The sequence below is a fragment of the Eschrichtius robustus genome, chromosome 21 (genome assembly GCF_028021215.1).
Source record: "Eschrichtius robustus isolate mEscRob2 chromosome 21, mEscRob2.pri, whole genome shotgun sequence".
In the NCBI taxonomy this organism is placed as follows: domain Eukaryota; kingdom Metazoa; phylum Chordata; class Mammalia; order Artiodactyla; family Eschrichtiidae; genus Eschrichtius; species Eschrichtius robustus.
Genome location: NC_090844.1, coordinates 11,936,415 through 11,959,143, shown reverse-complemented (window position 1 = coordinate 11,959,143; position 22,729 = coordinate 11,936,415). Strand labels below are relative to the sequence as shown.

General features: G+C 43.5%; 1 protein-coding gene across 5 annotated transcripts in view; it reads left to right on the top strand.

Annotated features, from left to right (window-relative positions):
* The first annotated feature begins 606 nt into the window (after positions 1 to 606).
* Positions 607 to 22,729, top strand: part of FBXO25 (F-box protein 25) — a 55,679-nt gene continuing 33,556 nt past the window's right edge. For 3 of the 5 annotated variants that reach the window (XM_068532316.1, XM_068532314.1, XM_068532318.1), the window contains exons 1-2: positions 609 to 729; positions 7,304 to 7,444. In XM_068532316.1, the coding sequence (XP_068388417.1) occupies positions 7,311 to 7,444 (134 nt within the window). In that variant the 5' untranslated portion in view covers positions 609 to 729; positions 7,304 to 7,310. Of the gene's footprint in view, positions 730 to 7,303; positions 7,445 to 22,729 lie in introns of all 5 variants that reach the window. The other 2 variants (XM_068532317.1, XM_068532315.1) reach the window with 1 other exon arrangement.

Genomic DNA, 22,729 nt, shown 5'->3' with positions numbered 1-22,729 from the left:
ATTTTACTTGCGGGGAAAGTGAGGCGGAGAGAGGTTCAGGCCTTAGTTAATGCCCACGCCTCTCGGCAGCCGGTCCGGCTCCGACCCGGCCGAGAGCTCGCACTGGCCAGAACCGGGGGCCCTGCTCCTACCCTGCCCTCCGGAACCCCACATTCTTGTCTCCTAACTGGGAAAACCCCACCAAATCGTTTATAAATACAAAGTACTTGGGCCTTAAAACTCAGTATACAAGGTAATGAGGTGCACAGGGGGACTGGGGGCAAATCGAAGCTGCATTCCCGAAATTCAGGTTGGGTTGGAAAGCTGAGCAGGTTGGGGTGAGCGGATTGGAGTATCTGTCTGCAGTCGGCCCGGCAGTTAGGACCCAGGTGACCCACGCCTTCTCTGCTACCTCAGCACCTGGAGCCTCTCGGCGCCCAGACGCCCCCTCCACCTCCCCCACCAGCCCCACGGGCCGCACCGACTGCGCACGCGCGGGCAGCGGCACGGGGGGGGGCCGGGAGCGACGCCCACTGCGCACGCGCGCGCCGCCGACTCAGGGATCAGCGTAGCAACACGGCCGCGCGGAGCCGCGCTGGCCAATCAGCGCGGCCGGGGGCGGGGCTTCCCCGCGGCGGCTCCCGGGTAGGCGGTGGGCGATTTCCGGCAATAAATCCCGACGGGCCGCCGTCAGGTGCCGGCTGAGGGTTGTCAGTGCGCCAGGTGGGGCCCGGACCGTCGGCGCGCCAGGTAAGGACTGGGACGCCGCGCGCGCTAGGTGGGGACTATGGGCGTCCGCGCGTCAGGTGGGGACGGAGGCAGTCTGCCCGCCACACGGCGCGGCCCACCCGTCCTCAACCCCACGCCCACCCTGCGCGTCCCGCAACCCAGCTCCCCTCCCGCTCCAGCATGAACCCGCCCCCACCGGGTCGGCCCCCTCCTCCTCCGGCCCGGGGCCTCCGGGACCACCCCTCCCGCGCGGGCACCTGCCCGGGCCTGTCCTCGTCTTCCCGGCGTCCGTCCTCTGCTCCCGTTCTGCTCCGGCTCCGGCCCCTCTTCGGTTGCTTTTCTTATTTTTCTTGAGCGGACGCGTTTCAATTTTGCGTCCTTCTCTTCGCGGTAAGCTCCGTTTGGACCCTTCTCCCAGCCCTGGCCCTGCTCAGACTCATCTTGAAGGAGTGTGGGGAATCGTGCCTTTTCCAGCGGAGCCCTCCTTTCTTGCCTCTTCCAAATCCTTACCTCCAGCCCTAATCACAAAAGACACGCTTTCCCTTATTGTTTCGTGTTCCACTTTCCCCTCTTACGGGAATGTTTTCCGTTTCCGTGAGGCATCCGTGATTATCTCTCAGGCCTTCTTGCAGTAAACCCCATTTCTGATTCTCAGCCCTCGGTTTATCATTTCTTGATGGTCTTTCTGGATCAGATTCTTCCACATTTATAAGCCGTATTCATGTTTGACCCTCAATTATTTGGAAATCTTGTAAGGAAGAGAAAGCAATAGAAAAAGCCAAATGCTTATCAAATAGAGGATCAGTCATTCTTATCTCAGAACAATGCAAATTATTTTCTCAAAATTTATGATGAAATTTCCAGTATAAGAAATACTGGAAGAGAAACTCCTTTGCCAGCTTTTTTCTCTGAATATGAAAGTGCCTTTTATTTTCACTGTAACTTGTTTGTTTATCTGTTTGTAATGTGTTTAGCCATAGCTCTTGCTCTACAGGTATAGTCTTTATTGTTCTGAAAATCAGTTTAGTAACTGAAGAGAGTAAGTACTGTTACACATGTAACCTTTTCAAATTTTTTAGAGCTGTTTCCTGTCGTGTTTTCCTTGTCTTAGTGTTTTTATATTTAGATCATTCATTACTTTAGATCATATCTGATGATGTATGACATATAAGCTAAAAAATGTAAGAAAAAAAAAACTCCTGCAGTTTCATGACATCTGTTTCTAATAGGGTGTTCAGGAATTGCTGTTTTAAAAATATAGTGGTAGAGCATGGATTGTGGATTGAGATTCCATGACTGTAAATCCCAGCTCCACCAAACTTTTTGCCTCAGTTTCTTCATCTATAAAATAGAGATTTAAAACTTTTAAATGCGGATTGCAGCATTTCCTACCTTATACGGTAGTGTGAGGACTAAATGAGATAAAAGAGGTAAATTGTCTAGGGTGATGCCTAACCCATGCTGAGATCTAGTAAATGTTTGCTGCTGTTATCATTAGTTAACGGAAAGTGTGCTTATTGAAGGAAAGACATTTCTTGTTTTGTGCAGGAGTTTCCACTGGCAAATGAACTTCATGAAGCCCTGTTCTCCTGCAGTGCTTCACCCCCATGTCCTGCCATATAAAATAGAGATCGAGGGAAGATCTACAGCAGATGGCCCCATATGCTCTGTGACATTAGTTGGCATGAAATGTGCACAAAATTGCAGATTGTACCAGCTATTTTACAAGAGTAGCCACTTTTGAGTAGTTGCTCTTACACATTTAATAATTTTCAGGAGTAATTTCTAGTTCTTATTTTTGTATTTGGAAATTATCAAAACAAAGGTGATTTTAATTAAATTTATAACATGATAGCGATTCAGATCTTTTAGCAGAACAGATAAATACATTTCCATAAAAAATAATGGCTTGTCATCATTCCACAAGTTTAACAGTATTTTTCGATTTGCAAACTTGTTAGATGCTTCAGACTGGGACTATTTTTGAAAATTTGAGACCGAAGCCTTTCACATTGCAACTCGTGTGTTTTTTCTTTCTTTTCCCTGATGGCTTTTTTGTTATTGTTTGTAATAACTGTGCTTCCAGAATCTCTGCTTTAGTTCATGAACTAAAGTATAAAGTATAAAGATTATGTATAAGTATTATATAAGTATATAAGTATTATATAAGGTTATATATTGTAATAATCTATGATGGGAAAGAATATGAAAAAAAATGTACATAATTGAATCACTTTGCTGTACACCTGAAACTCACACAACATTGTAAATCAACTATACTTCAATTTAAAAAAAGGTTATATGCAAGTGTAAAGCATAAGTATAAAGATTATACACCTATATGGAATGGAATACACACATTTATTTTGAAACAAATTCTTTTCCTCTGTGTTGAAAATAAAACTCTTGGAAATGTACTATTTTTATTTCCATGGTCCATTTAGCTGCATTTCACTCCTTCCAGCCCATGGAAATATAAACACTTAGCAACTGAAAAATTCAGGCTAACTATATTTGTTTCTCACAGAGTTGTTAAAGTCAATATAAATGATCTGTAGAGTTCTGGTAGTTGTAAAGGAATCAATTATCTTACAGGAAACCCCAAGCTGACTCTTAACTTTACAGCAGAAACTTAGTGTAAATGTTATAGGGATTGCTTGTGAGCCCTGAATATAAGTGCATTAAGTGGTGAGTGGGCATGGTGTCTAAATAGGCAAGTACAATGTGTGTCATCAAGTCTTAAAATATCTTGTTAGCTGAGGTGTTGGTAAGAAGTTTCTGTTGCTTAAGTAGTTGTTCTTTCTGCCTCTGTTCTCCACTTCAGTCTGTCCTTCACGCCCTGGCAAATTATTCTGAAAATAGCACTGCTCACGTTGCTGGATTGCTCAAAAACTTTTAACTATTTAGAGAATAAAGTCCAAACACTTTTGATATTCTGCATTCTCCTAGTCCCCTTTCCAATCTGTTCTCTATTTCAGCCAGCCTATTCTGCTTATTCTCAAACATGTCACATGTATTCCTGTCTTCATTTTTTTCAGCCACCATTTCTGTGATTGGTATTTTTTTCCTTTCTTCATTCACTTAAGATCTAACCATGCTTTAAGGCCAAGCTCATGTCCTAGTTTCTCTTCAGAGGTTTCCCAGGTGGTTTGCTTTTTACTCTGAGTTTCTTTTAGTTATTCTCTCTTTACCACTCATTTAGTACTCATATTACAAGATTGCATGTATGCACATTTATATATATATGTATATATTTAATGAGAAACCAATTTTATTAATTTAAATGTATGAAGACTTCTAAATTCTACAAGAAAGGAAAAAACTAAAATAATAAATTTGTAAAATCTGTGAGCATACAGGTCACAAAAGGAAAAAGGAAACATACTGGGGACAATTCTTCAACTGCATCAGGAATCAAATAATATAGGTTAACAATGTCACCATTTCTGCCTTTCAGATCAGCAAGTCGTGTTCTATAAAAATTGTCACATGGGTAATACATTTTCATCTAATAAAAGAAATATTAAAAATAAAAATGCTTCAAATAAAAAATAATGTAAAATCTCTTGAAATTCAAACATGCAGAGATATTCACTGTTTACATTTTGCTATATCTGCTTTCAGATTTTTTTCTATACACACATGTATAAACTTGTGCCTGCATGTAGAAATACACAGAAGTATCACATATATTTTCCTAAAACTTGCTTTGCTTTCACTTAATATACTGTGAATATCTTTTCATATTAACAAATATTTGCACAATTATTGTTAATAGCCATTTACAATCCCAGTGTAATAACAAATATATTTAACAAAACCTCTTTTAGATATTTTAATTGTTTATAGTTGTTACAGTTCCTGTTACAAAGAATTCTTCAAGGGACAGTTTTCTACATAACATCCCCCCTGCCCCGGTTTTATTGAGATATAACTGACATATAGCACTATGTAAGTTTAAGGTGTACAACTTGATGATTTGACTTACATACATCATGAAATGATTACCACAATAGATTTAGTGAACATCTATCATCTCCTATAGATACAACATTAAAGAAAAAGAAAAACTATTTTTCCTCATGATGAGAACTCTTAAGATTTACTGTTTTAATAACTTTAAAATATAATGTGCAGCAGTGTTAATTATCGTGTTGTACATTACATCCTTAGTGCTTATTTATTTTATGACTGTTGGTTTGTACATTTTGACTATACATATGCATATATTTTAAAATATTTTAAATATACTTACATATATTGTGTGTGGAGGGGGTTTTCACTTTTTTTTTTTAAATTTATTTATTTATTTATTTACTTATTTATTTTTTGGCTGTGTTGGGTCTTTGTTTCTGTGCGAGGGCTTTCTCTAGTTGCGGCAAGCGGGGGCCACTCTTCATCGCGGTGCGCGGGCCTCTCACTATCGTGGCCTCTCTTGTTGTGGAGCACAGGCGCCAGACGCGCAGGCTCAGTAGTTGTTGCTCACGGGCCTAGTTGCTCCGCGGCATGTGGGATCTTCCCAGAACAGGGCTCGAACCCGTGTCCCCTGCATTAGCAGGCAGATTGTCAACCACTGCGCCACCAGGGAAGCCCTTCATTAGTTTTTTAGTTCCTCAAGGGTTTACCGGTGTACCCTTAGGGAAGGGACACATAAGGTAATAACACATTTAGTCTGTGCTTATATGTTTGTCATTGAAGTAATACTGTATTTGACCTATTAGCAATATTCTGCACAGTTGCCACTTGATTTTTTTATAAACGCAGTTTAAATATGATATTGAGAGATACTTTGGCAATTGTCAGAGGTGGTCCTCACAGACATTCTTCTCTTGTTTGTGTTTTATGAGACTAAATTTGCCGTTTAAGCATTATCTACTACATCATGGTACTTGCCTTCTTTTGTAAAAGTATTCTCTGGCTTCTGTCTGAAGCTTCATGAAAAAGTATCAGACACCTGCTATTGGAGACAACCTTAAATAATCTGGATGGACTAGACATGGGTGGTAGCTTTTGCATTTTAGGGTGATCAGTAGTTGTGAAACAAGAGCTTAAGATGAGGCTTATCAAAACAGTGTTGAAATTTAAGGAATTATTTTTAATTATCTTCTAAAGAAAGAATTTCAGTTAAACAATATGTGACTGAAAAAGATGTGTTCTGATTATTACTTAGTTTAGCAAGGTTTTGAGATCCTCTTGGTACAAAGGAAAATTACTTCATCATACGTTTCATGTTGAGCACTTGTAGTTGACACAGGAATATTGTTGAGTTATAATTTCCCTCTGAAATTTTTTTGTCTCTTCTAAGCCAGTATAAATGCCTATTTAATAGCCTATTTTTTGTTAGTTGTATTAAATATATTTGGGAGATGGTATTTGAACACTTTCATCTCTTGTGTACTCTATGATATGATGTGATATGATACTTCCACGTTAGTGAAATATCCCAAATCTCCGTCGTCAGACATGAGATTAATATAACACATTACTCTATGGAAACTTTTTGTTGAGTTATCAACTACCTTTTTGTAGCTAAATACGATGTATACTTTTTCATTCTTACCATACTGGCTTCTTTATAACACTTTCCTCTCTGTTGATAATTTCTTTCTTAAACCCGTTCTTCTCTTGCCTTCCCACTTCCCCTACATCCGTGGCTCTTCCTGTTCTGTGTCCTTTCTCGACTTGTCTTCACCTGCTTGTCCCTTCAATGTCAGCGACCCTTGGAGCTGGCTCCTTGGCTTTCTTCTGTCCCCACGCTGTCTGGTCTCTGTCTGGACGGTCTAGATGCTGGTGGTTTTCCTGCCTTGCTCTCCAGCCTTACCCTCCCCTCTGAGCCATTCATTCAGTGATTGTTGAGCTACCCTTGTGCGCCGGGCATCGTTCCAAGTGTTGGGATACAGAGTTGAACAAGACATCGCATTTTCTTGAGGAAGGCAGACTGTAGCCATGTAAGTAATTTCAGACAGCGTTTATTACTAGGAAGACACTAGGCGCTGGCAGAGACCGAGTAGCCCTGAGGTCTCTGTGAAGCTCAGATCCGGTTGAATTGCCTCCCTGCGGAGTGGAGGTTCCTTTCTTGGCCACTTGGTGTCCTCAGAGTGCAGTCCAGCTCCTTTGACTTTGTTTGCCCCCAGTGGCCTCTCCATTCTCACTTCCAGCCACTCCCCACTCCCCCCTTACATGGTCAGCCTCAGGCGGACTGGACTGTGTACAGGGCTGAGCATCCGTGTTTCATGTTCTGTTGCTTCTAATTTCTGGCATGAGTTTTCTGTTCAGTGTCATACTCCTTTTCTTCCTCACTCCCTGACTGCTTGTTCTTCAGGCATGAGCTGAGACGTCCCCTCTGGGAAACCTTTCATGACACGTGCAGGGTTGGGCTAATAAATCCACCAGTCCTCATCCGTGTTATCATTTTACTACAACTGAAGTCCTGTGTTACCTTCAGTGTTTTATCTCAGTGTCCAGCTGGCACGTAAGGCATGTGCAGACATTTAAATATTAAGTAAGAATTGTATTCATTAAAGTTAAGGAATAAATGTTCTAAATGAAAAGAAACTTACATCAATTACACATACATTTTTAACCTAAATTATAGGAGAGCTATGCCATTTTTGGGCCAGGACTGGAGATCTCCTGGATGGAGCTGGATTAAAACAGAAGATGGCTGGAAAAGATGTGAACCCTGGACTGAGGGACTTGAAGGAGAGAATAACCGGTGTGGCGCCAGCCACGGCACGTGAGTCGCAGCTCAGCAGAGCCACACCGTCCCCGCCTGACTCTTACGGCTTCACCTGTTGGAGCCCATGACTTACCGCTTGGCTGAGAATCCCCTCCCGCACCTGCACAAGGCTGGTGTAAGGAAACAAGTTACTAGCCAGAGTCTGAGCCTGGTAGATCGCCTAGTGCCCACGCACAGATGCTGCCGTCTTCTTTTTAATTTGAAACGTTTAACCCTTACAGTAGTCCGAGAGATAGGTATTATTCTTATTAACCTCCCGTTACAGCTGAGGAACCTGAAGGATTAAAAGATGTAGTTTTGGCGGCCTGCGTCAGAGGCCCATGGTGACAGTGGCTTGTGCGAGACAGGAGTATAGTCTTCTCTGTCAGAGGCCTGAGTTGGTGAGGTGGCCTTTAGCTCTGCCATCCCCAGAGGGTAGCCTCGTCGGCGGGGTTCAGGGTGGAGTTCTGCCCCCACCTCCGCGTTCCGCTTGGCAGGGTAGAGGAGGAGGGTGCCCGTGCCACACCTCACCGGCTGGAGTGGGAGCTGCAGGGCAGGCTGGGGGCTGTGGTCTTTCTCCAGAGGAAAGTGAGAGATTGCATGGATGCAGGAGCAGGCCAGCGTGGCCGTGGTGTGCTCACCCGCAATCCCCGTCACAAATGTATTTGAGCATTTGGAGGATTGGGGAGGTCTGCAGGCCTCTTCCTCCAAAGTGTCACGGGTCTAGTCATCCATTTTACTGCATATGTTTATCTCACATTTGCGTAACTATCAATTGTGTATTTCGAACTGACAGGTCATCTGTTTTTCTGATAGGAATTTGGTACCTTTAGACTGGAGATTGGGGTTTGCGGTATTTAAAGCAGAAATTAATTTTATATTTAAGATTATAGGAAGGATAACACACAGTGTTCGTTGAATTTATATTGTGGCATTTCTCTGCCTTTCTGAATTCTAAAATGTCAGTTTAAAAAAAGCTGTAATGCATGAAATAGAAAGTTACTGCTACTTCTACACTAAGGAATTTGCATGTGTTTTTTTCCTCATGTATTCTTTATTTCCCTTCATTCCAAACATGTTGTGAATATCAAAGAATACTTTTTTCTCATATATGCATAGAATTAGAGAAATACAATCAAGACCTCTTTTCTTTGCGTGATAAACTCCATGTTCTCCTGTCTCCCTTCCCACCTTCCCCACAGACACTCCCACTCACCCACTCCTGTGCACACTCATTTGAAAATCCTTTGAAATATAGTGGTGCTGGCAGAGGCCTTTCTGTGTGGGTGTTCTCACAGGGACAGAGGCTGTGTCACAGCAGCCGTGGACTCTCCACCACGGGTGGAGTGAAGACACCTTGCTCCCATCCAGGTGCCTCACAAGTCTGGCTGCCCTCTCTTTATACTAATGGTATATGTAATTACCAACCTTACATAAACTTTACAAACAGGGTGGGACCGTGGGCAACTCACTCACTCCCTGCCAGAGAACATGGTGGGACCATTGTAAATGAATCGTTCTCAGACCCTTGCAGTTGGACTTTTAGTTTTCATCTTTATTAAGTTCATCCTGAATCTTTATCAGCTTCATCCAGAACACACAAAGATGTGTGGATCAGAGATGTTTTCATTAATTACCTTCTGTGAACGGAAAGTGTGTTGGTCTCCCCAGCCCAGTGCTTACTCCAGACCCTTCACAGTGTGGGACCAGGAGAAGGTGACTTTGCTTCGCTTGTCCACAGAAAGGATGCGGCCGTCCCCTCCCCTCCAGAAGGGGCTCCTTGGAAACAGAAGGGGCCTGAGTCCTGCCTGTGCTCCTTTGGTGTGTAGATAGATCCCTCCATGAGCCAGACCTGAGATGCCTCTGGTTTTGTTATTACACATGCTGTTGTATGTGCTCAGTCTATACCATATGTCAGGCATTTACTGTGTATTCCCAGTGCTGGGATCCAGCAGTAAACAGAAAGAGGCAAAACCCATGCCTGGAGGAGCTTGCATTCTAGTGGGACAGTCAGACGAAGGACAAAATGAGCTCTGTGTGGTCTGTTCCATGTCGTAAGTGCTGTGAAGGAAAAAACCCGGGGTGGGAGGGAAGACCATTGGGGTGGGGGTGGTGCGTGGAAGTGTCGAGGTGGAGCCTCTCTGAGAAGGGTCAGCTGAATGACACCTTGGGCACCGAGAGGGCGGCCCAGGTGGGGAAGGGAGAGCAGAGACCCCGAGGCAGGTGTCGTGAACTCGGGAGCAGCGGGGACAGCGAGATGGGTGGGATGAGGGGCAGCAGGGGACCAGATGCCAGCGTGGCCATGGCCGGTCATGAAGGGCCAGCTGGGTTTTCTCAGAGCTAGACGGGGGGTCAGAGAGAGGGGGGGTTTTGTTCAGGTTTGTGTTTTAACAGGCTCCTTCTGGCTTTTGTGTTGGAAATAGGCTGCAGAGAGGTGAGGCAGAGCAGATCGACTCATTCCTAAGAGCCTGTGTAATGACCCAAGTGAGGAATGACTGTGGCTCAGAGAGGATGGAGGTGGCGGGTGATGAGAAGTGCTCAGATTCAGATGTTTTGCAAGTGGAGCTGGCAGGTTGCTGAGCTGTGGAGTGGGTGGGCAGTGGCAAGGGGCGTCGGCGAAGGCAGGCAGGTGGTCGGCCTGCGCGGCTGGGAGGGTGGCCGTTCATGTGATGACAGTGGAGTCTGACCGTGTAGCTTTCTGCGCACGTGCGAGATCCTCAGGGCTCGTGCCCGGGAGAGGAGCTGCTGGGTCACGGGCAGGCCCACCTTCCGTTTTCCAGTGAGGTGGTGTCTATTTCTGCTCCTGCTCTCGGTGCCTGTTCATCTGACCACACTGCTCATCCTTTCTTCCCATTTTTTATTTCTTGCAAGTAAATCTGGGCAGAGAAGAATAAGCTCAACATCATTAGTCAGCAGGGAAGTGCAGGCAATCTGGGAAGACACACGTCGCAGCGAGCCTGAGATCACAGTGCAGTGTGGGGTCAGCAGCAGACCAGCTAGAAACGTAATGGAAGTTCCAGGGGAGTGAGACAGCCGAGGTGGCCTAGACAGAAGTGTGGAGAAAGTGTTCACCTTCCAGATAAGGTGCCATGACACACCTACCACAGCGGCTGCAATTAACAAACAACAGAACGTTACAGGTGCTGGTGAGGGCAGTGCCGAGTGCTGGCAAGAATGTCCTCTCGTAAGCTTGATGGGAGTGTAGAATGGCACAGCCACTTTGCTGACTAGTTTGGTACTTTCTTATTAAGTTAAACATAAAGCTGCCGTATGACCTAGCATCTCAGTCCTAGGTATTTACCCAAGGAAAATGGAAGTTTATGTTTACACAATACCTGTATGTGAACGTTAATAGCAGCTTTTTTCCAGTAATTGCCAAAGCTTGGGCATCACCCATGCTTTTCAGCTCTCCAGGGGAGGGCCACTCAGGAGCGAAAGGAACGAACCGTTGATTGACACAACGTGATGAATCTTAATTTCATCTTGCTTAGTGAGAAAAACTAAACCCAAGAGGCTTCATATTGTGTGATTCCATTTATATGGCCTTCTGGAAAAAGAAAAACTATAGGGACAAAGGGGTGAAAAACAGACCAGTGGATGCGAGGGGTCTAGAGGTAGGAGAAGGAGTTGATTACACAGATGACAGGAGGCTTTTTGGGGAGTGGTAGAGCTGCCCTGTAGGGAAGGCGCCGGTCCCTTTATGATTCTGCATTCGTCAAAACCCATAGCGTTGTGCAGCACGAAAAGCAAATTTTGCTCTGTGTAAATCTTAAAAAAAAAAACCAACCAGGATGTGTGTGATGGGGAGCTGGTCACCCAAATGATCTAAACTGTGACAGATGGATGTGATTGTGTTATAGACGAACCCCATAACCACCCTGAGGTGGGTGTGGAAGAAAGGAGCTGACCTGGGAACTTGGGAAAACCATGTTGACAGGATATTGTCAGGCTATAGACGGACGCTGAAGGTGGTAAATGTGCTTCTCATGCCCCAGGGTGTGGGTTAGCAATTCTGAAACTACTTTATTATGTAGGGTTAATCGGGGTGAGTAAATAAAATGCAGATAATGACAGCCAGATCTCTCACTTTGGAGAAGGAAGTCACAAAATCATGCTAGACTGTACCTTGTGGTGCTGCATTGTTGTGGTGGTGTCAGTGTGTACTCAGGCGGTTGTTGCTCTTGTGGGTGGGTGGGTGTGTAGGTGAGTTAATATAACGTGTTCCCCAGTTCTGTCTACTGGGAGGCCAAGAGCGGTGGTGCCCCAGTAGCCATGAGCAGACTGAATACCAAGATCTTGGTTTTGAAGGGTTCCTGGGGAAGTGGTTGATTCCAGAGCTGGGGTAGGGAAATATAAGCTGAGCCTAGAGCATCTTGTGGTGTCCAAAAGGAAGGAAATACTTAACAAAAAAAAGGGGGGGCTGCAATGGGAATATGTCGGATGTCAAAAGCGCAGAGGCCAACCTGAAAGCAGTCCAGTGGCCAAAGCTGGAGCCATTTGAGCAAAAAGCAAATAATGGTGGTATTGGATTATAACTCAAAGGAGAAGATAAATACCCCTGAGTTTATGGGGATATAATACATGAATAAGTGGGGAAGAAGGGACAGCTCTTCCTGACAGAGTAATTCTAGTTAGTGAATGTGGAAGGAATAGGGAAGTAGAGTGTCACCATTAGGACACCACAGTAATGATGGCTATAGGCAGAGTCCACTGATAGATGCTGAGATTAGTGGGTGAGATGTTTAGGGAAAACAATATTTGCAAAGCGTTCTCCAAAATATCTATGAATTCACAAAGGGAAAACAGTAGCTTTACAGTTGAGAACCCTGGCAGATCCCACCTTAAGCGAGTGATCCAGGTGACATGACCAGGAGCAGGACACAGGGGCAGCGTGTACCCCGATCGCATAGGTCCGGATGGGGTCCTGGAACAGCGAAGGGCACCAGCGGGAGGCTGGCGAGACACAGGTCTGTGGGCGAGTCAGCAGTACTGTGCCAGCATCCACTCCTGGCTTTGGTCGCCGTCCTGCATTCCTGTGAGATGGTGGGGAAGCTGGGGGAGGGGACTTTGTACTGTTGCTGCAACTCTTCTTGAAGTCTAAACCGATCTTTGAAAGTTGCTTTAAAAAGTCACCGTTGAGAACATCAACAGGCAAGCCAGTGACTGGGAGAAAGTATCGTGTTCTGTAAGCTGTCACTAAGCTGTTTTCTGGGCTCCGTTCTACCTACTCACACCTCCCTGTGACACTGCAGCCGGTGGGCCCTGCTAGGCCCTGCCTGGGGAGGGTGCCACGGGGCCTGTGCGGTGGGACTGGGGCAGCTGCTGCCGGGGCCCTTCTGTACCTGTCCCCCCAGGTCAGCAGCACTGGACTCTCCCTCCCAGCTTTTCTGACATTTGCAGACCTGGCTCATCGTGTCCCTTCAACACCAGATGCTAGTGCCCCCACCCCACCCCGCAGCTGGACCCCAGGCCCCCGGGGCTTCTCATCTGAGCTCAGACTCCAGCACCAGCCAACAGTGCTTCCTCCTGCTGGTGTCAGCCTGTGCCCTTCGCTCTCCCAGTGCAGTGTGGTGACGGCTGTTTGCAGTCACTACCTCTGGAATGCTTCAGTGTTCTTTTCGGCTGTTAGGTTACCTAGTTAACAAGGTTTTGTACATATTTGTACATTTTCATTTTAAGTTTCTCAGTTAAAATAATTGATGTGTCTTCTGTGTCCTGATTGAACCCAGCTGTTATACTGACAGAGGCTTTTCTTCCAGGATTTCGGCAACTTAGTAAAGAGACAAGCAACTCAATTAGCAGCTGGGAGAATGACTTGGACAAACATGCAAATAGCCAGTATGATAAAAGTTCAAATCTTTAGTTATCAGGGAAACTAAATTAAAACCCCAGCGATGTGCACCTTCTTCTTGGTTTTGTTGTAAACCTAAAACTGCTCAAAAAATAAAGCCTTTTAAAAAAGCCGCAGTGAGGTAGAACTATCCACCCACCAGAATAGCTGAAATTAAAAAGGCTGACAATAAATGGTGATGCAGATGTGGAGCAAACGGAACTCCCCCGTTCAGCTTTTCACCATTGAGTATGATGATAGCTGTGGGCTTATCATATATGGCCTTTATTATGGTAAGGTACGTTCCCTCTATACCCTCTTTATTGAGAGTTTTATCGTAAATGGATGTTGAATTTTGACAAATGCTTTTTTTGCTTCTATTGAGCGATCATATGATTTTTTTTTCTTTTACTTCATTTTGTTAATGTGGTGTATTACATTGGTTAATTTGCAGATATTGAACCGTCCTTGCATCCCTAGAATAAATCTCACTTGATTATGGTATATGACCCTTTTAATGTATTGTTGAATTCAGTTTGTTAGTGTTTTGTTGAGGATTTTTGCATCTGTGTTCATCATTGATATTGGCCTGTAATTTTCTTGTGGTTTGCTTGTGTGGTTTTGGTATCAGGGTAATGCTGGCCTCACAAAATGACTTTGGGAACTGTTGCCTCCTCTTTGATTTTTTTGGAAGACTTTGAAAAGGATTGGTATTAATTCTTCTTTAAATGTTTGTTAGAATTCACTAGTGAAGCTCTCTGGTCCTGGACTTTTGTTTGTTGGGAGGTTTTTGGTTACTGATTCAATCTCCTTACTCTTAATCAGTCTGTTCAGATTTTCTCTTTCCTCATTATTTAGTCTTGGTAGGTTGTGAGTTTCTGGGAACTTAACCATTTCTTCAGGGTTGTCCAGTGTGTTGGCATATAATTGTTCATAGTAGTCTCTTAAGATCCTTTATTTCAGTGGTATGAGCTGTGATGTCTCCTCTTTCATTTCTGACTCTGAGTCCTCTCTCTTTTTCCCTTGGTGAGTCTTGCTAAATGTTTGTCAATTTTGTTTATCTTTTCAGAGAACCAGCTCTTAGTTTTATTGATCTTTTCCATTGTCTTCCTACTATTTTTTCCATTGTTTTTAGGCTTTGTTCTTCTTTTCTAGTTCCTTGAAATATAAAGTTACATTATTTAAGATTTCTCTTGTTTCTTGGTGTAGGCACTTATCACTATGAACTTTCCTCTGAGAATTGCTTTTGCTGTATACCCTAAGTTTTGGTATGTTGTATTTCTATTTTCATTTGTCTCAAGGTATTTTTTTGATTTCTCCTTTGAATTCTTCTTTGGCCCATTGGTTGTTCATTAGCATGTGTTTAATCTACACATATTTGTGCATTTTCCAGTCTTTGTCTTGTAATTGCTTTCTTGTTTCATATCATCAAGGTCAGAAATGTGCTTGATATGATTTCAGTCTTTTTTAAATTTATTGAGACTTGTTTTGTGGCCTTATAATATGATCTATCCTGGAGAATGTTTTCTGTGCTCTTGAGAAGAATGTGTATTCTCTTGTTTTTGGATGGAATGTTCTGTATATGTCTGTTAAGTCCATGGGGTCGAATATGTCATTTAAGTCGCCTCCTATTGTTGTATTGCTGTCTGTTTCTCCTTTTAGGTCTGTTAATATTTGCTTTATTTATTTAGGTGCTCCTGTGTTTACAAATGTTATATCCTCTTGTTGGGTTGATCTGCTTATCATTATATAATGACCTCCTTTGTCTCTTATTACAGTCTTTGTCTTAAAGTCTATTTTGTCTATTTCTGATGTAAGTTTAGCTACCCCAGCTTTCTTTTGGTTTTCATTTGCCTGGACTATCTTTTTCCATTCCTTCACTTTCAGTCTTAGTGTGTCCTTACATCTGAAGTGAGTGTCTTGTAGGCAGCATATATATTGGTCTTGTTTTTTTAATCCATGCAGCCACTCTGTATCTTTCAATTGGAGAATTTAGTCCATTTACATTTAATGTAATTATTGATTGGTATGTACTTATTGCCATTTTGTTAATTTCTGGCTGTTTTGTAATTCCTTTGTTCCTTTCTTCTTCTCTTGTTTACTTCCTTTGTGGTTTGATGACTTTCTTTAGTGGTATGCTTAGTTCCCTGTTTATCTTTTGTGTATCTACTATAGATTTTTGCTTCGTGGTTACCACAAGCCTTACATAAAACAACTTGTATTTGTAATAGTGTGTTTTAAGTTGATGACATCTTATGTTTTGAATGCATTCTACAGCTACATTTTTACTCTCCCTCCACGTTTTATATTTTTGGTGTCGATTTACATCTTTTTATGTTGTGTATCCATTAACAAATTATTGTAGTTATAGTTATTTTTACTACTACTATTTTTGTTTTTTAACCTGCATACTGTCTTTATGAGTGATTAACCCACTGCCTTTACATTAGATTATTCTTAATTTTACTACATATTTACCTTTACAAGTGAGATTTATACTTTCATGTTTCCCTCTTTGTATTTAGCACCCTTTCATTTCAGCTTAAAGGTATCCCTTTAATATTTCTTGTAGGGCTGTTCTAGTCATGATGAACTCCTTTAACTTTTGCTTCTCTGGAAAATTCTTTATTTCTTCTCAATTCTGAAGGACAACTTACTGAGTAGAGTATTCTTGGTTGGCAGTTTTTTTTTTTTTCTTTTTTTTTTCCCAGCACTTTGAATATATTGTTCCACTCCCTTCTGGCCTACAGAGTTGCTACTGAAAAATCTGCTGATATCCTTATGGAGATTCCCTTGTATGTAAGGAGTTGTTTTTCTCTTGCTGCTTTTAAGATTCTTTTCTTGTTTTTAAATTTTGACACTTTAATTATAATGTATCTTGGTGTGGCTTTCTTTGGGTTCATCTTATATGGAAGTCTCTGAGCTTCCTGGATCTGAATGTGTGTTTCTTTCTCCAGGTTAGGGAAGTTTTCAGCCATTATTTCTTCAAGTAAGTTTTCTGCCTCTTTCTCTCTCTCTTCTCTTCTGGGACCCCTATGATGTGAATGTTGGTCTGCTTGATGTTGTCCTTAATGCCTTAACGTATCTTCATTCTTTTTCATTCTTTTTTCTTTTGGCTGCTCTGATTGGGTGAGTTCCACTCCCTGTCTTTGAGTCACTGATATTTTCTTCTGCTTCATTTAGTCTGCTTTGAAACCCCTCTGTTGTATTTTTCAGTTCAGTTATTGTATTCTTCTGCTTTGTGACATCTATTAGGTACTCTTATATTTTCTATCTCTTTGTTGAAATTCTTATTTTGTTCATCATTTATCCTTCTCCAGAGCTCAGTGAGCATCTTCATGACAATTATTTTGAACGCTTTATCAGGTAAATTACTTATTTCCATTTTATTAAGGTTTTTTTCCCTGAGGTTTTACCTCGTTCTTTCATTTGGAACATAGTCCTCTGTTTCTTCATTTTCCTTGACTCTCTATGTTGGTTTCTGTGCATTAGATAAAACAGCCACCTCCTCCAGTCTTGAAGGAGTGGCCTGGTGTAGGAGATGAACCTTACTGTTCAACCCTGCCCCAGCTCTTGGTTGTCTCTCAAACCTCTGTGATTGTCCAATCAGCCTACTTTATTTTTAGTCTCTCTCAGTAGTTGAGAGTGTGCCAAGACCTGTCAGTGTCACAAAGGGGAGTATATCAGTTGTTACCTAGATTCAAGCTGATTGGAAGCCAGACCCTGAGGCAGCAACTTTTGAAGTATGCACATATACCTCTCAGGGGAAGACTGGGAGGTGGGCTTTTCTGTCGGTTTCCTCTGAGTTGAGCCCTGGGGTAGCCAGTTAAGAACGGTTTCCTTCTCTGCTACTGTCCTGTTGAACCCATGAACAGCGCCACTGGCCACCAGAGCCAGGCTATCAAGGGTTGGGTTCTCTGGGCAGCAGGCATGACAGTCCACGCACCAGATATGTGCATTGCTCCTCACTCAGAGATGCTGATGACCCGCAGTGGGGCAGGGAGAGAGTATGAATGTGGCGCCTGCCAGGCTACTGTCTCTAGAGAGGGTTGCAGTCAGCCCCCAGATGAGTATTTCATTAGCACCCTGCCCCTCCGGCCATAGCTGAAGGTAAACTGACAGGCCTCTTTCACAGAGAGGCTGGTGCGTTTTGGGCTGAGGTCTCTGTACTGTGTTCTGGAGGCAGCTGGTGGAGAGCTCCCTCTGGATGTCTGGGGGCTTGTCTCTCAGGTGCAGGTCTTAAAAGTTGGGGTGCTGATGTGGGTTCACGTCCCTCACTCCTCAGAGAGAAGCTCCAGGCTGGGAGTTCCCTCCCAACTGTGGGCAGCCCTTCGGGGCTGAGGTTTGTGGTGAGATGTGTCAGGGCCTCTCCTACCCACTTAAATGTGTTGTTTTCTTGTTCAGCTGATGTGTAGGGGTGCTCTGCTGGTTTGGGGTTTTTCCCCAGGGAAAATTGTTCCATATGTAGCTGTCAATTCCATGTGTCTGTGAGGAGGTGAGTTTGGGGGTCCTCCTTTGTCACCATCTTGAACTGGACCAGAGGCAGTTTTCTTGAGGCTTTATAATTTGTTTTAATATCAGGTAGGACTAGACTTCTCCCACTGCTGTTTTTGTCCTGAATCGTCTCCTAATTCTTCCTCGCTTTCTTCTTAAATGAACTTTGTATTTAACTAGCTCTAAAGGAAAAATCTGATATTTTTATATTGGTTTAATTTATATTTTTAAAAAACTTGTTTAATTTCTTCCCATTTATTTACAAAGAGTTTTACAAAGTAGCCTTTTACGATTTTTTAAATTTCCTGTCTGCGTTTGTAATTTTCTTCTTGTCATTAATTTTATATAGTGTACTTTCTCTATTTTTTCTGATAAGATATCTAGTGGTTTATCTTGCTGGTTTGTTTTGTCCAATGAACCAGCTTTGGGGCTTATTTTTCAGTTCTATTCTTTTACTATTTATTAATACCTGTTTTGTCTTTTTTTTTTTTTTTTTAATTTATTTGGCTGCGCTGGGTCTTAGTTGCAGCACACAGGATCTTTTAGTTACGGCACACAGGATCTTTTAATTATGGCATGTGGGATCTAGTTCCCTGAGCAGAGATCGAACCCGGGCCCCCTGCCCTGGGAGCGTGCAGTCTTAGACACTGGACCACCAGGGAAGGCCCCACCTGTTTTTATCTTTAACAATTCTGTCTTTTTGTTCACTTACTCTTTTTCTAGCTTTCAAGTTATATGTTTATATTATTTACTTTTTTATCGATATATGTATTTAATGCTATAAAGTTTCCTGTCACAGTTGTCTTTCTTGGGTTCTGTAAGTTCTGATGTGTACTTCCCCATCCGTTTATACATGTGCGTATTCGGTATGGTGTTTGTTTTGCTTTGTGAGCCAACCCCAAACACTTATCCTTTAAGAGTGAGCCAAGCCCCTTCACACTTACTGCTCTGTTTGGCCTCAGTTCCCTGAAATTAATGTTTTGGATGTACAGTACACGTTTGCATCTGTATCTGTCTGTCTTTATTTATGTTCACCTCTCTCATACACACAACAGAGAGTCTGGCCCCTTGTGTTTTGTTTTATTTGCTTTTACTCTTTTGATATTTAGGAAGTTTTTTACCTCTTATTTTCACCTTTATGCTAATACCTTTGTGTAGTATCCTTGGTTTCTTCTTTTTGAACACTGACTGTTGGCTCTGTACAGTGTGTAATATTGCAGTTAGCTGCTGACCTGTCTCCCCTGCCCTCCCCTACCTTGTTAGCCATTGTTCTCTGCTATGTGTCTTATAGCCATCACTTGCTGTGTCTTTTCTGTCATCATGGACCCTTCGTGTACGTGTAGAAACATGTAATTCTACAAGTACATACATGTTAACTTGTTTAACACCAGCCTTCTTGCCTCTGCCCCTCTAGTCCTGGTGGCTTCCCGAGCTCATTCTGTAGTGAATTCTCCACTAATTTCCTGGTTGCAGTACTTCTCTGTTCATGCACATTCATAACGTTTGTTGTGACCTTTACCTTTAAGACTGGGTTTGTCTAAATGATAAATCCTTGGCTCACTTGAGTATGTTAAATATGTCACCTGAACCCATTCCATTCCTGGCCTGTGATTGCTCCTACAGAACTGCTGTCAGGTCTTTGTGTCTTTCTCACGCTATGGACGTGCACTCTTAGAGTAAGCGGGAGTGTGACCGTCGTGAGGTGCTCGGTGGGTGTGTCATTCAGGCGAGGCAGCAGGTTGGAGGCGAGCCGTCAGAGCACGCCTGCGGGGCGTCGGTGGAATGCAGAGGGTGGCCGCTATGCCCTCGTGCCTTCCTGGTTCTCTCTCATGGAGTCTGCAGCTGCTGTGGTTGGACTTCTTACACGGCCCTTCTCCAAGAGAGCTCCCTCTGGAACCTCTGAAAGACGGTGTTCCCCTCGCCAGGTTGCATGGGGGTGTCCACCGCTTCTCCCGCTGGCAGAGCCGTGGGGCTGCCTGGGCCGCTATCCGCCTTGGTCTTCAGTATCCCATCCTGCCACCTGCCTGCTGCTCCCTTCATGCATCATGTCTGCATCAGAGTCCTTAAGCATGTCACATGAGGTGTTTAGGACAGAAGCGCTAATGCGAAAAACAAACAGGTTCTGCATTTTTTTTTTAACTTAAAAAAATTGGACCTTTTTTTAATATCTTTTTTTGCAAGAGAGGCTAATAATACACTGATGCACAAGTGACTTTATATCAGGAAAACAAACATGAACATTTGGCCAGCAGGAGAAAGTAATATAACCCTGACCCTTTGTGGGTAATGTGAGGATACAAAGCTAAGTTTAATAGGTGACCGACATACAACTGAAAACAGTAACCTGGGACTGTTAGAGCAGAGACTGTGGCCCTGCTGGGAGAGAAGTTTCTTTCACTGAGAGAAACTCCCGTGGAAGTCAGCTTGGCAGTCAGTTACTGGTGACTGTGTCTGAGGGGTTCCTCTGTTTTGTTTTTCGGTAAAATGATCACATTTTGTTTGTCATGTTTACTTTGGTATGTTAAATATTTCATTTCGCTGAGTTTTTCTTCCCAGAGTCTCCTCTATTTGAATGGTAGAATTGATAGCCCATATGTGCTTTCAAGAGCAATACCAACTGAAGTAATTTAAGAAGGTAGAGAATTGTATTAGTTTTCTAGGGTTGACATACTGAAAACCCAGTGGTATAAGACAACAGAAATTTTTTCCTTGCAGTGTGGAGGCCAGAAGTCCGAAATGCAGGTGTCAGCAGGGGTGGTCCCTTCTGGAGGCTCTTTGGGAGAATTTCCGGCTTCTGGGGTTGCCAGCAATGCTCGCCGTCCTTCAGCTCCAGTCTCTGCCTCTGTTGTCACTCGGCTGTTGTCCCTTGGCTGCTGTCACCCGCCATCCCCCCGTGTCTGTCCTGTGTGGCCTCTCCCCATATAAGGTTTAGGGCCCATCTGGTTAATCCAGGATGATTTTGTCTTGAGATCCTTCATGTAATTATGTCTGCAAAGACCCTCATATTCACAAGTTCCAGGGGTTAGGACTTAGACATATTTGAGGGGCCACTATTTAACCCAATGCAGCAATAAATATTTCTGGTTTAGTACAGTTTTTAAGATTCTGATTTCAAGCAATTGGGTGGGGATGGATGCTGCAGTTTCCCCTAGCAAAATCCTAGAAATGACTAAAAAGGTATATATTATCTTAAATACTGTAAATACATATTGTACTTGAGAAAAAATGGGGGGCGCAACTCTCAGTGTCTTGGTGCACCCGAAAGGATAAGGAGTCTGTGAGACACGCTTGCATGGTCTGTAGCTGAAGGGCTTCCCGGTGGGGAGAGTGTGGGGTGGTACCGCCAAGGAGGTGGCTGCAGCAGGGGACTCCTCCCAGGGGCAGCCTCGGGGTATTTACTTGAGAAATGCAGTGGGAGCGACCAACAGAACATGTGCTGGGCATCCCTCCTTCCCCCAGGCTGTGGAGGTACCTGACGCCAGCACTGAGCAGTGATGTGGTCAGGGCAACGCCATAGATGGCCAGGGTGCCCGCAGTTCCAGACCTGGTATACACACGGGCCAATAGCACAGCCCACCTATTCCCCATCTCTCACTGAGGGCCAGGCAGGGGCACCCAGGCAGCAGTGCTTGCCCATCCCCCAGCCAGGGGGTAGTCCAGCAGGAATCCCTGCCTTCTGGGCACCTTTAAGAGACATCGGATGCTGATGGGAACGCCCCAAAGAACTCATCCATGAAGAAACACTAATTACACAAATCACAGCAGGACTAAGTATCATCCTGAGACGTTTACACCTGAAATGACAGCCTACCTGGGATTTATGTCAAAATAATTGAAGTGGGTCCCCGGCCAAGAAATGGGTGGAGAGAGAGATGAGGTAAGATGGGTCATGAGTCGATGATCGTTGAATGATGAATTGCCAACCAGAATGGAGAGGAGGGTAGTAATGAGGTTAATTCCTTGTCTCTTACAGGCAACTCAAAACAGAGGTATGTGCCTGGGTGTTTTGTTTTGTTTTGTTTTGAATTATAAAATTAGCAACCAGAACAAGTGAAGATAGAAATAATGAAAATTTAGCCAATTCTCATGCGTGAGATTGGCAAGGGAGACTTTTCATTTTATACTTGGTTTTTTTTTTTATTAGTACAAGTTACCTTTATAAATATTAAAATGTAAATCATTCACAAATCTTGGTAATTTTTCTTACTAATTACAAAACTTTTGTGACTTGTCTTACAACATTACAGTTACGAACTGCCGATTAACCGTTTTCAAAACCGGAGGTTTACCCTCCCTTGTCTTATTTCCTAGAATTGGGTGGAAATGATTGGAAGGTGATAGCCCATCACAGAGTACTGCATTCAAGGCTGTGCTGACCCGAGAAAGGTCTGGGGATGAAGCTTAAGACCATGTTACGTGACTCGAGGAAAATGTCACCAGTTGTCTAATGGGTCATCACTAGGGTGCGGATCATAAGGCGGGAAAAGGTCAGGTCACACTTGGACAGTGCTCAAAGCTGCAGGCTGACTTCAAGGAGTGAATTAGGAGAAGAGGCGGGAAAAGGTCAGGTCACACTTGGACAGTGCTCAAAGCTGCAGGCTGACTTCAAGGAGTGAATTAGGAGAAGAGGTGGGAAAAGGTCAGGTCACACTTGGACAGTGCTCAAAGCTGCAGGCTGACTTCAAGGAGTGAATTAGGAGAAGAGGTGGGAAAAGGTCAGGTCACACTTGGACAGTGCTCAAAGCTGCAGGCTGATTTCAAGGAGTGAATTAGGAGAAGAGAGTTACTTCTTTCCTCGGCCCTTGGTTATTTCTGTCAGGAGATTTTTTTTTTTTAATTGAAGTATGGTTGATTTACAATATTGTGTTAGTTTCAGGCGTACAGCAGAGTGATTCAGTTACACATATATACATACGTATCTTTTCTTTTTCTAATTATTTTCCACTATATGTTATTACAAGATAGTGAATACAGTTCCC